General features: G+C 49.1%; 1 protein-coding gene across 1 annotated transcript in view; it reads right to left on the minus strand.

The window, feature by feature from the left end:
• The window catches only part of LOC144093605 (glycine receptor subunit alphaZ1-like), a 185,888-nt gene that overhangs the window by 21,700 nt on the left and 150,334 nt on the right, over positions 1-13,854 (minus strand). Inside the window, exon 5 of the mRNA XM_077627164.1 lies at positions 12,828-12,910. Within this exon, the coding sequence (XP_077483290.1) occupies positions 12,828-12,910 (83 nt within the window). The remainder of the gene's footprint in view (positions 1-12,827; positions 12,911-13,854) is intronic.

Genomic DNA, 13,854 nt, shown 5'->3' on the forward strand with positions numbered 1-13,854 from the left:
ACCAAAACTGTACGTGAATGACAAAACCTCGCAGAGGTGCTTATTGTGCTAAAGTGCTTGTGCTCGGAAATTTTTTTCAAGTTGAGCCAAAGGCTGGAAGCCACTTTCCTGCCTAAATGTGTGGGGTCATAACCCTGCATGACTCGAGATAAGAACAGATAAGTTTAAGCAAACTGGGTAGCAAGGTGTTTCTACATAGACTAACAAAAAGACGGTCGTGCAGCAAGCCTGAAGGCGGAAAGCATTTCTTCTCAGTGGCGCGCTCTTATCTAGATCACCATTAATCTTTCCCAGAGGAGACATTCATTCCTCCTTGTGTGGTACACTGCTGACGACCACGCCTTCCATGACGTCGGCTTTTCTTCTGATTCTGCGCTCAATAATTTGTTCCGCGGCGTACTAAGGTCATACGTTAAAAGGACCTGGGATATTGCTTCACGCCCCCAGCCTTATGCCCGCATCAGGGCGCACGCTCTCACTGCGGAAAATGTCACCCGTGAGAACGAGGACCCGAATTTAGGAGCAGTGACCTATGCCTTTTTCCCCTTTTATGGTATTCGCGCCTTTCTTTCACCCAAGCAACTTGGAATAGCCCGCGCTACTTCCGCGACATTAGAAATTCGCAGGAGACGTGGCTCGGTGAAAAGAAACTGCGACACACTTTGTCCCGCGCAACAACTTTATAGCGACGAGCGAGTTTTACGGCTGGAGCGCATTGGCGCAGTGTGCAGGTCTTAAGTGCGTAATTGTCCTTTGCCAGCTGGTTTACGGTGCAGCGCCTGTAACGGACGCCTTATACGCGCCGGTCACGCAGTGTCAAGGAAGGAATAACCAGTGGGGCATTTTACGACAGCTCTTGAGCTTGGGCTCCGAAGTTTGTAGAGCTATCTTTCATGGCACGCTGTGGCGAGGATCTATGTTAGGGGTGGGTGCCTCAAAATACAAGCAGCCGCGCGAGGAGGCGGTGGACAAGGGACTTGAGAGTGGGAGGAGCGAGTTAACACAGTAAGCGTTTTTTTTTTGTACTTGGACATCATGCGCTCGACGTGTCGTATTATACCCTAGGGGGACAAAAGTAATCGTCGTCATGAACATAGAGCCCTAAGACTTTTCTTGCATGATAACGTATTCGTTGATAAGCAAACTGTTGTGTCAGTTGCGTAAATGCCGCTGATTTAGGTTTTGCGTCACTAGATTCTTTAATTTGTTTTTTGCGTGTGGAATCTGGACAACACAGGTGAAACTCTTTTTTCCAATGAAGCGCGCGACTTTAGTAAACATTGATCGCCACATGGAACGTTTCAACTAGGCATGAGGTCACGTAGGACATGCAACACGTACATGACGATAGCTTCTTTGTTGTTTCAATTCGCCTAAACTGCCGAGCTAGCGTGCTCAAGAAACCATAGAGACAGCAAGTGAACGACAGTGAACTTTTCTAAAACCTCGCGTGATCTCATTCATGCTTAAGAGCCCACAACCGCCGTTCGACCGGTTTAACCACAAGCAATATACCTTAGAAGAATTTAACTTTAAATTAACTGAAGGGTTTTTAATTAACTTCCCGTGGTTATCCATGTTTACTAATGTCTTGCTCATCATTAAAAACCACAAACACACGGCGGATTGAGTAACTCCTGCCTGCGCTACCACGGCCTTTGCCTATCACACTCTGTGTTCAAGTCTGAATGAGGTGCCGGCAGCTTGCACTGCGCCGATGCTGCGCCACCTGCTCAGGTTTCCTGCTTGTGCCGCCTTCCATGTTCGCGCTGTTTTTCGTAAATTAAGGAGTATAATTCTTATTAACTTGTCTCAGATGCGCCGCTATTACTGAGTATGTTCCCGAGCTCAACGCTGAGAGAGGGATGGTATCGGCAGGATTACCTGATAACTGATTTAATATCTGCTGCTGGTCCTTAGACCCAAGGTATTAAACTTATTTTTGGAATATGGCGGAGCGCGAGACGCAATCTGGCACGGGTCGGCCGGGTATTGCCCTGCGCGCCTCCGGTATCGGCCCGGGGCCTATGGGCCTATTAGCGCGCGGTCCCTTTTCTATCTTTCCTCTCCTATGCTTTAACTCTCTTACTTTCAGCACGCGGCAGCGAGCGTGGCTCGGCTTGAGCCAGTAGGCAGGCCCGTGCACTTTCCTTTCTTTCTTCCCGGCAGCAGCAGTACAGTACAGTACAGTGAGAGAAGTGTTCTGAAATGGGGCCGCAGTTGCTACTCTTATCTCACGCAGTAGGCGTTAAATGCGCAGATGGAGCCTAGCTTCGCTCATCTGAAGTTAGTATCAGGACAATGCTTAACAAACCGAGTTAGTTGGAACGCAAAACCACGAATTGAAACAATTAATAATAAGTCTGATGGCATAATGTAGTTCAACGATGACGCGTACCAACTCACACAGGTGACAAAAACAGCCACAAGATCCTTTTGTGAGGCACATTTTTTTTTATATTGCCGCATGCAAGAAGACGCCAAAGATGAAGACTTGGTCTACGAGTGCGAGGCAAGAAGGGGCAAATGCCGCATGCAAGAAGACGCCAAAGATGAAGACTTGGTCTACGAGCGCGAGGCAAGAAGAAAAAGAAGCCGAAGTGCGCAGGGACGTTTTCTGGTTAACCAGTACACCGTTTTACCTTCAGCTCTCCTCGGGGTTCTACCGAGTCCTGACACTGGTGGAGGTGCTTGGTATGCACAGGACTCCTTCCAGCAGTCCACAGCGAGTCCCGGACATCGACACGCCTGTCCATCGCGCTAGCCGCCGACGTCTAGGCCTTTCCCCGGAATACAACCATCTACAGGGCGACTCTTCAAACGTCAAAGTTCGCCGGGTCTTCCAAGTCATGGCACCTCCCACCCCTACGTCGGTGACTCTTCACAACACCAAGGTACCGGAGTGCTTTCGCGGGAACGCGTTTTAAGATCTGGAAGACTGGCTCGACCAGTTTGAACGAGTGGCCAAGTTCAACCAGTGGAGCGTGGACCAGAAGCTTTGAAATGTTTATTTTGCACTTCAGGATACTGCTAGAACTTGGTATGAAAACCACTAGGCCAGCTTGTCCACATGGAATGACTTCCGCCGCCAGCTGGTGGGCACTTTTGCCACTACTGATCGACGAGAGAATGCGCTGCGCCTGCTTGAAGTGCGCGTCCAGAAGCCAAATGAAAGCGTAGCTATGTTTGCGGAAGACATGGCTCGACTTTTTCGCCGTGCCGACCCCGATATGACTGAGAAAAGGAAGCTACGACATCTCATGCATGGCGTCAAGGAGCAGGTGTTTGCCGGCTTGGTGCGCAACCCACCTCAAACCGTCATTGAGTTCGTCAAGGACGCTACAGCTATAGAGCGAGCCCTCCAAGAACGGTGCCGCCAGTACGACCGACCCTTCACCGGTGTTCCACCGACTGCGGCGGCACTCACTGCAACCGATGGGAACACTCTTCGAGACCTCATTCGAGAAATTGTCCTTGAGGACCAGCAGCGAATTACTGCTACGAGCGTTCAGTCCCCAGAGGCCGTCGCAGCAGCCGTTAGGAAAGAGCTCCGGCATGCTCTGTCACCGTCTGCACCATACCACGAGTCTCATCCAGTTGACAGCGCGGCAGCCGTTTGCGAACCATACCACGTGCTCCAACCCAACAGCAACACGGCCGTCAACACGGCGCCTTACTATGAGCCGGAGCCGCAACCCGCGAGCTATGCGGAAGTCCTTCGTCGTCCGCCGCCAGACCACGCCCCACCGATCTCAGCGAGCCGTCAGCAGACGCGGTTCTTCCAGTAGCCTCAGTGGGCACGTCCCGGCCGCCCTCAGCCGCGCCGAACTGACCTGTGGCGCTCTTAGGGCAGCCGACCACTCTGCTTCTTCTGCGGACAACCTGGCCATGTGTATCGGTACTGCCGCTACCGCCAAGAGGGGCAGGCCTTTCCGCCTGGTTCTGCTCGACGCCATTTCGACGCTGGCCGTGCCCAACTCGAGGACCCGCCGCTCAGCAGGGAAGCCGACTCACCGGGCTTCCGCCGCCGCTCCCCATCTCCACGGCGTTATTCTTCACCGACGCGTCGTAGCGAAGCTGACGTTAGCGGACGGCGGACCACGAGCCCTCGCCGGGGACACTAATCGCCGCAACCTCGCGAAGGGAGGTTGCAACCAGTCGAAAAGTTTCAAAGCCCTCACTACCGCCGCAACTGCCGACCGCAACCCATGACTGTTACACCTCTGTTCACATTGACGCTGCCGCACTACCACCGAAAATGCCGCCTACATTAGCGTCGAACATGCCGAACCAGGCAAGCTGCCCCGACGACGAAAATAACAGCGCCGACCTTACCGCACTTCCGCCGCAAATGCCGAGAGAGACGAGCAACCCAGACGACGCTGTTAGCGCTGACCTCGACGTTTGCATTGATGGGCTGGAGGTACACGCTCTGGTGGATACCGGGGCGGATTTTTCAATCATTAGACAAAAACAGGCTGACAAGCTGCGCAAAGTAAAAGCGAATGGACTGGGCCAGTAATAAGAAGTGCTGGGGGTCAGCTACTGGCACTGACTGGGAAGTGCACTGCCCGCATAGGAAGTGGAAACTCAGTGTTCGTTGGCAGCATCGTTATCCTCTCAGACTTGCAAAGACCTCACCTTGGGCATGGACTTTCGGCGCATTCATGGGGCTGTGATCAGCTTTCTGGACAACGTCGTTGCCTTCGCCAAAAATCATGGAGACCTTGGTTATGCGAAAGTACCACTGATGCCCTTACGAGTTGCCAATGAGGGGGTGACATTACCTCCGCGATCGTGCTCTCTTTGTTGAAGTGAAGTGCGACGTGGCGCATACCGGCGATGGCGTCGCCGAACGGGCTGTCACCCTGATACTCAGCCGAGGTGTTCCTATAGCTCGAGAACTAGTCAGTTTGGCCAATGGGCACGCCGAAGTGCTGCTGACAAACTTCAGCGACGAGCGTCGGCAAATTCCGAAAGGCACAACTGTGGCCTTCTTCGATAGCGTCCCAAGTGACCAAGACAATTTCGTGCTGCAACTGGAAGGATCAGTGAGCAAGGCGCCCGAACCCATAGTCGATGTGAGCCCAGATCTGTCGTCTTCAGAACGGGAACGTCTTTTGGATCTCATAGATCACTTTTGAGACTGTTTTGCTTCAGAATCGCGGCTCGGCCAAACACCTTTGACCAAACATCGCATTATCACGGATGACGCGATTCGCCCGATTCGACAAAATCCTTACCGTGTGGCTCCGAAAGAGCGTGAGGATATTCAGCGTCATGTGGCCGAAATGCTTCGAGACGACGTTATCCAGCCGTCACAGAGTCCCTGGGCTTCCCCCGTGGTACTTGTTAAAAAAAAAGGACGGCAGCTTACGATTTTTCATTGACTACCGCAAGCTCAATCAAGTGACCAAAAAAGACGTGTACCTCCTCCCTCGCATCGATGATTCCCTTGATCGGCTACGAAATGCACGTTACTTCTCTTCAATGGATTTGAAAAGTGGATATTGGCAAATTGAAGTAGATGAGAGGGATCGGGAGAAGACAGCATTCATCACTCCTGACCGATTGTATGAGTTTAAGGTTCTTCCCTTCGGTTTATGCTCGGCACCAGCAACATTTCAGAGGCTGATGGACACTGTGCTCTCAAGACTCAAGTGGCAAACATGCCTGGTGTATCTTGATGACGTGATCATGTTTTCGGCAGCCTTCGAGGAGCATCTCTGCCGTTTGGTAGCTATTTTTCAGGCCATACGATCTGCGGGCCTCACACTAAAACCGGAGAAGTGCCACTTTGGTTACGAGGAGCTGTAATTCTTAGGACACGTTGTTAGCCAAGAAGGTGTCCGGCCTGACTCCGAAAAGCTCTCCGCAGTCGCCAAGTTCCCAACACCTACGGACAAAAAGACGCTTAGGCGCTTCCTGGGGCTTTGCGCCTATTACCGTAGATTTATTGCTGGCTTCTCACGAGTTGCCTGGCCATTAACTTCATTGACACGCGACAGCACTGTGTTTCGCTGGGGTGAAGAAGAGCACCAAGCTTTTATAAACTCCGGAGACGCCTACAGATTCCACCTGTCCTGGCGCACTTTGATGACGACGCCCCTACCCTGCTTCATACCGATGCAAGCAATGTGGGTTTAGGTGCTGTATTGGTGCAGCGCCAGGATGGTGTGGAAAAAGTGATTGCTTATGCCAGCAGGACTCTGTCTAAAGCTGAAGCGAACTACTCGGCAACAGAAAAGGAATGCCTTGCAGTTGTATGGGCGGTTATGAAATTCCGCCCTTACTTGTACGCTCGCCCCTTTCAAGTCGTTGGCGACCATCACTCTCTTTGTTGGCTGACGAACTTAAAGGACCCTTCAGGAAGACTCGCGCGTTGGAGCCTTCGGTTACAAGAGTTCGACATGACGGTTATTTACAAATCCGGAAAGAAGCATGCGAATGCTAACTGCCTTTCGCAAGCACCAGTCGGACCCTCCACAATGACCGATGAAGACACTGCTTTTTTAGTAGTCATAGATGACGCAACTCTTGCCCAACAGCAGAGAGAGGACCAGGAATTGCTCCCTCTTATTGGGTTCTTGGAGAAGTGAACTACGGATGTGCCTAAGATTTTCGCCCGCAGCCTCTCGTCATTCTTTCTTCGCAACGACGTAATTTACAAGAATTCCGTCCAGGGGGGAACAGTCATCTACTCGTCGTCCCAACAGCTCTTCGCACGGAAGTCTTGCAAGCGTGTCACGACGAGCCAACCGCCGGCCACCTAGGCTACATCCGCACGTTGGCTAGAGTACAGCGTGGACACTACTGGCCGAAACTACCGGCGACAGTGAAGCACTATGTACGGACGTGCGTAGACTGCCAACGTCGTAAATCACCCCCTAAAAAACCAGCCGGTCTACTCCACCCTCTTCAAGTGCCAAAGACACACTTCAAGCAAATTGGCAGGGATCTCCTGGGACCATTTTCGACGTCTACTGCCGGGAATAAATGAATAATTGTCGCCACCAATTATCTAACTCGCTACGCGGAAACAAAGGCTCTGCCCAGGGGTACCGCCGCCGAAGCAGCTCGGTTCTTCGTTGAGAACATTGTCCTCAGGCATGGCGCTCCGGCACTCATTATAACTGACCGAGGAACTGCCTTTACGGCCGAGCTTTTGGAAACCGTTCTCCGCCTCAGCGGTACCAGTCATCGTAAAATGACGGCCTATCACCCCCAAACCAATGGATTGACGGAACGCCTCTATAAGACAATCGCCGACATGCTCTGTATGTACGCGGACGTAGACCACAAGAATTGGGACGAAATTCTTCCCTACGTCACGTTCGCCTACAATACGGCACAACAAGACACCACTCGCATGACGCCTTTCAGCCTTCTTCATGGCCGACCAGTGACAACTGTGCTGGATGCCATGCTGCTCCCGAATGCCGACGGCGACGATGTCGATCAGGACGCCGAGGAATTCGCACAGCGCGCAGAGGAAGCTCGCCAACTAGCGCGTGTGCGCATCGGAACTCAGCAGGAGGCTGACGCACGACGCTACAATCTTCGCCACAGATATGTCATGTATGAACCTGGCGACAAAGTGTGGGTCTGGACGCCTATTCGCCGTCGTGGACTCTCCGAAAAATTATTACGGCGGTACTTCGGGCCCTATGTTGTGCTGCGACGTTTAACCGACTCCACGTATGAAATGGTGCCGGACGGGTTATCGACATCCAAGCGACGCCAGCAACAAGTCGACGTCGTCCATGTTGTACGTATGAAGCCGTACTACTCGGACCGATCTTGACCTCCTACTTCCTTTTGTTACCATCGAGACGATGCTTCCTGAGGAGGGGGACAAATTCCGCATGCAAGAAGACGCCAAAGATGAAGACTTGGTCTACGAGCGCGAGGCAAGAAGAGGCAAATGCCGCATGCAAGAAGACGCCAAAAATGAAGACTTGGTCTACGAGCGCGAGGTAAGAAGAAGCTGAAGTGCACAGGGACTTTTTCTGGGTAACCAGTAAACCGTTTTACCTTCAGCTCTCCTCGGAGCTCTACCGAGTCCTGACAATATAAATGGCTTGCTGAAACGCCCGTCACACCGAGCAAAGCATAAACATGAAGGAAAATAAAGAAAACTGAGTCTTTGCGAAGAACAAACTGGGTAACAAACTTTAAGCAATTCTCATAGAACTGCGCTGTACTGTACCGTGATCTTCCCGGAATCAGACATCGATTGTGTTTCAGCAGGAAACTAGTGTTGGAATTCTTTTTTTCGCAGTACCCCTAAGGACTCCTGGCCCTTATTGCCTAGTGATTAAGCTACAAGCTGCACTTCTGGCCGACGTCCTGCGGCGCTCGTGATGTCTTACTGTTACCAAGTAGAATGCGTATAATACATCGTGTACTTTGAGCCATTGTGTGACATCTTCCGGATGAGATTTCGCGGTTTCCTCTATTGCCAGTGCGCCGCTGAAGAGCCTTGCAATAAACCAGAGGAGAGGATCGAGGATGTTACAACTTAAAAAAGAGAGCAGGGAGAGAATTTCATTAGAAATGCGACAGCCAACCGAGATCGATGGCGAGAAAGCGGAAATAAACCGAAACACAGCTACTCGCAAGCTAATCAGCGGAGATTCTCGTCCCATGTTCCCTTTTAAGTTGATTCCTGAAACAATTTAGCACAGCTCGCTTTTCCGTCTCCACACGTTCGCCCCACTGTTTGTAGGGAAGAAAGCAACGAAAACAGGCAGTTACGCTGGTTCTGTTTGCGAGTTTCGCTGGAAGGAAATAGGCAATTGGGAATGGGACGTTGCCGGGCGGTCGTTATTAGCGGCGGTGAAGATCAATACAGCTAGACTAGCCCGGTCGTTAGCCGGTCAATACCCACCGACTTCCCTATTGTGCTTCGCCATGGCACGCTGTTTTTCTCTCCTTCGCACTTAATGCTTTTTCTTTGCCCTTCGCAGTGAAGAAACGGTGCAGTGGTTTTCGCGCCTAATGGGCTGTGTCCGCAAGTCCTCGCTGGGTCGGTACAGATGAAATAAATGTCGCGCTGCAATGACAACCATTGGAAACGTCCGTAACAAGAGTAATAACAAGCCTCTGTGTATGCTCCCTAAATATGAAGACACCTTGTGCCTGTGTAAGCTTTGTTAGTGTCTATAATAGCACATGCCTGTTCGTCACGCTGTCTGTTTTCCTTGTTATTGAGATCCTAAGGAAAATTCACAACATTGAAATGAGGATTATGTCATGCGTAAAGTTATAATGTCTCTCGAAATAAAGTGCATAAAGGTCTGGTGAGCTACATGTAATTTGTTCAATAAGACATTAGATATGCGTTCGCGCTTGCCTCTCCGATACCAGACGCGGTGGCAAAGAGGATAAGGTTGAACTGAATCCGAAGCCCACTGTTGCGCCGTTTCACAAATCTCACATGCCGGTTCGGAACATTAACATACCACACAGCGCAATTGTGTTCTGCAAGGATTCTGATGCTGCTGAGCAGGGGATCACCTTTGTTCAACGAGTCATCACCATTAAATAAAAATTATGAGGTGAGCATCTAAGACGCTGCAAGTATAAGCCCGAGCTGAAATACAGTTTCATCCTTCCGTCTTTTCACCCGCCGTGGTGGCTTAGTTGTTAGGGCGCTCGGCTACTGATCCTGAGTTCCCGGGTTCGATCCCGACCGCGGCGGCTTCGTTTTTATGGAGGAAAAACGCCAAGGCGCCCGTGTGCTGTGCGATGTCAGTGCACGTTAAAGATCCCCAGGTGGTTTAAATTATTCCGGAGCCCTCCACTACGGCACCTCTTTCTTCCTTTTTTCTTTCACTCCCTCCTTTATTCCTTCCCTTACGGCGCGGTTCAGGTGTCCAACTATATATGAGACAGATACTGCGCCATTTCCTTTCCTCCAAAAAAAAATTATTATTATTACTTCCGTCTTTTCAGGCGCAGTAACGCGGATGCGGTCATGGCCACCGTGCGATTGACTGAAGTGCCATGGCATTAGTGAGGGACTAGAGCCACTCATGTCAGGGCACTATAGGTCAAGAAATAGCTTGAGCTATTTGGAAGATTCAAAGGTCAGTTTTCCTTTCTCTTTCATATGTCCTTAACCTGTGCACACCTGCGTGGAAAGGAACACCGGCGGACCAGCGCAAAGGCAGGACGTCGTAAAACCGGCCAAACTCCCTTGTGCGCCTGGGTTGTGAAACTAATAAGGTGGAAAAATGGAATACAAGTGATAGATAGTAGTTTTGAACGCTTGCGGTACTTTTCTTTGTAAGGTATGGGTGCGGACTAGTTGGTAAAGCATTGTAGGACGAAAAGCGCGAAAAAAACACACGGACGCAAGAAAGACGAAAGATAAGCTCTTGTCCTTCGTCTTTCTTGAGTCCGTGTTTTTTTTTTTGCGCTTTTCGTCCTACTTTTCTCTCCTCCGCCATTAGGCGTATATTAAAGCCTGAATGAGATGCGAACAGAGCCTGTTAAGGGAACAAAATACTTAATTGTGTACTTTCAGCCGCTGTATGCAACTAGCCTGATTCATGTTTCTGGGTAAATGGTACACCGAAGTGTAAATTCATAGACCTGTTTTAACGAAATACCTGGTTCTAGAGTAAAAAAAAAGTTGCATACTCATGTTCGCGTTTCATTCCGGCCGGGATGTACCTGCTCTCGGCACTTGTCTGTTTACCCTCAGTCATTCAGTCAGAAAAAAAATGGCACATAGAAGTAGCATATTCTGTTGGTGCTGCGGCCAAGGAAGTGAAACAGTCTTCTAATGCCATTATTTTAATGGTATTACTAATGTATAGCGTTTAAATTGTATAAACCCGTTCATAACATGCATAGCATCTATGGGCTACTGCAGGTGGACTGTTTTGGATTTCGTGGGATACATTACAACAAAACAGCATTGCCACGCTGTTATAAACAATAGTGTTTAATATTTTGTTATGACTCGATCCTGTGAGAAATGACGAGCTTGATATGTTCAAGACTACACTATTCGGATTTACATATTTACTAACGCTACGTGTATAATATTTGGGCATAAATAATATACTGAAAAGCACACTGTCAGGTTTCTGCTGACGAAGTAACCACACGGGTGGCCAAGTCTCTAGGAGGAATGGTCCAAAATCTTTGACTTAGAAAAAGTTGAAGTAAGCCGCATATCTCAAGGCCATATATATCTTGGAAATCTTACATACCGATCACACTTAATTGCCTAAAATGTTCATATTTTTCGATGTTTCAAGTTTTGGCAGCGTCAAAATTTGACCAACCAATTATCTAACTACTTCTTAAGTCTTCTAAGCGAACTATACGTCCTCGTCCCGTCAAAAAATTCCTCGACAAAAAGTCAAAAATTAGTCGAGGCAACAACGTCATATTGTCAGTGCACGTGCAACCCTTTGCTGTCCTCTATGCGAGGTTGAGTGAATCGTGGAAACACCAGGAGCCTTATGAAATGGCCCATATGCTTAAATAAAACAAACTTCTGAATTTGTTGCGGAGCAAAAGGCCAAAACTTGCGTCATCAGTAAAGCACGTAAGGAGCTCCCTCTCGCCCTGTGCAGAATATGAGGTTGCGAGGGCAGCTTGAGGGAGAGAGCGCAGACTGCTTGTGTTCGACCAACTTGCATCAGATGTACTACGCGCCATACCAACTCTTGGCTGAAGAAGGGAAACGCCCCGCTTAATCAAGAGCAGCTCGTAAAATGTGTGGCCAGTATAGACGGCGCAGCCTGGAAACTACGCAGATACCGCAGCGGTGGCCAAGTGGTTGAGCATTTGCCTCGTATGCGGGAGGTGCGGGGTTCGATCCCCAGTGCCGCCGGTTACCCACCGGTGATACAATGGGTACAAGCTTTCCCCTGGTCTGGTGCTCGGCTTATTTAGGGTGAAATGCTTGGGAAATGGGTCTTTGACCCCACCTTGAGAAAAAGAAAAATACCTTGTGACATGGCGCTCTTTGGCCATAGCTGCCCTTGCGCCATAAAAATCCATAATCATCATCATCAAACTACGCAGAAACATATGTCATGACTCTATAGTGGTACCAGATGCAAACTCTTTACCACCAGTTTGATAAGCGCGCTGGGAAGAAAAGTCTGTTGCATTATTTTGGGCACATTAAGTTACTGCTTCAAGGGTAATGACGTTATTATCCAGTGCTTGCATTACTGCATACCGCGGACGTCCTTGTACTCTTCTCGGCCGTGCCTTTTTTTGCGCATTGTTCTTGATTTACTACCGACAGTCTTCGGAATTGCTTCAGTTAATAGCCTCGTAGGGGAGAACACCATGCCTGTTGCTTGCTATTAATTTCCCTCAGCAATTGGAAGATATAAATTTTGTATAGAGTATTATCAAAGCTGCTACTCCAGTCGTTGCTGCTACGACTAAATTGTTTATTTTCAGGATTTACCAGCAACGTCAAAACAGCGATGTGTAACACTTTAATGTCCTGGCTAACTGCCTCAGATTCGCAACGGCGCGTGCAAGCGTGATGAAAAGTTCTTTCTGAGAATAACCCCTCGTTACATTTCCCTACAGGTTTCACTATCTGTCCTCGGGTCGTTTATCGTCAGTGAGCCGGCAGCATAGACAAGGTCGTCATATCTATGACGCCGGTGGCCTTCACCTGCTTTCGCGCCACCCAGCCCTTCTCTGGGCAGAAAGCAGTTACTCCAGTCACGTACTGGTGAAGCTATCAAAGGCGGCTTAATCAGGGACGGCTGCGAAGCGTGGACCACCAGAAGATAGCGTGGCCTGAATGCAAAAGAGTCGGGTATAAACGCCATACTTACAGGAGGCAAGCTCGATGCTGCAGACTTGTCTGTCCAGGGGGTACCGCTCCATGTTCATCATGCATGAAAACGTGAGCTTCAGCCTGGGAGATAAACAGTGACGAAAATGTTAATGACTGAGGGAGATGAACTGAAATTAATGTTTTACGAGGGGGTGGAATTTCGTCAGTACTCATTTCAGCCCGTTGTAAACATAGAATATCGTAGGGGTGCGATGGAAATCCTTATGTGCATGATGTGCAACCGGCGACGCACGCGTATGTGCAAAAACCGGCGAATAGCTCCCTCAATCCTGGCAACATAACAAAAAAAAAGGTGGATGGATATAGTTATTTGCGAACAAACTTTCAGTGAACGCTTCACAATAGTTCAAGCAAATTTCAAGATGTCACCTCAAACAAGGACTGAATAGTGAGTTCACTTTGGATAGCTCTTTTGAATGCCTTGAATATCTTTGAATAGCGCGCTTAAAAGACTACCTTGAATATCTTTGAATAGCGCGCTTTGTCATGGGGCGCACAACAGGTTTTTAAAAAGATATTTGGCTGGACTGGTGGATGCGCATATTTTATATCAACCTGTAGCCGTTTTTCCGCGCACTAGCTCTAAACATGTGAAAAAACATGCTAGAGCTTTCAGCACCACCGAACTGGTTTTTATCCGTGTAAAACCGTTATATGGCAGCGAGAGCTAACACATAAAAAAAATCCTGTAACATTGTTGTTGGTATGGCTCTCCCCTGCGTAATTATTTGTTGCTAGCGGTAGCCTAATGTTGAATTTCTGAAATAATTCCCTACCTATCCTAAAGAGAGGAAAATGTCCGCTGTCATGTCCAAGTCGTGTGGGGAGCGAATGGAAAGTTCTCGTAGAAGAAACTTATTTCAGAGAATATTACAGTGGCCACTAAACGTATATGCAACCAAACCTACTCAAAAGCAGTCGTACACAGCATTTAAATGTTTTCAGCCATTGCTAGTATAGTTTAATGTCATAGTTTCACTAACTAGATCGAGAACTGATAGAAG

Source organism: Amblyomma americanum, chromosome 6, assembly GCF_052857255.1.
Source record: "Amblyomma americanum isolate KBUSLIRL-KWMA chromosome 6, ASM5285725v1, whole genome shotgun sequence".
Classification (NCBI taxonomy): Eukaryota; Metazoa; Arthropoda; class Arachnida; order Ixodida; family Ixodidae; genus Amblyomma; species Amblyomma americanum.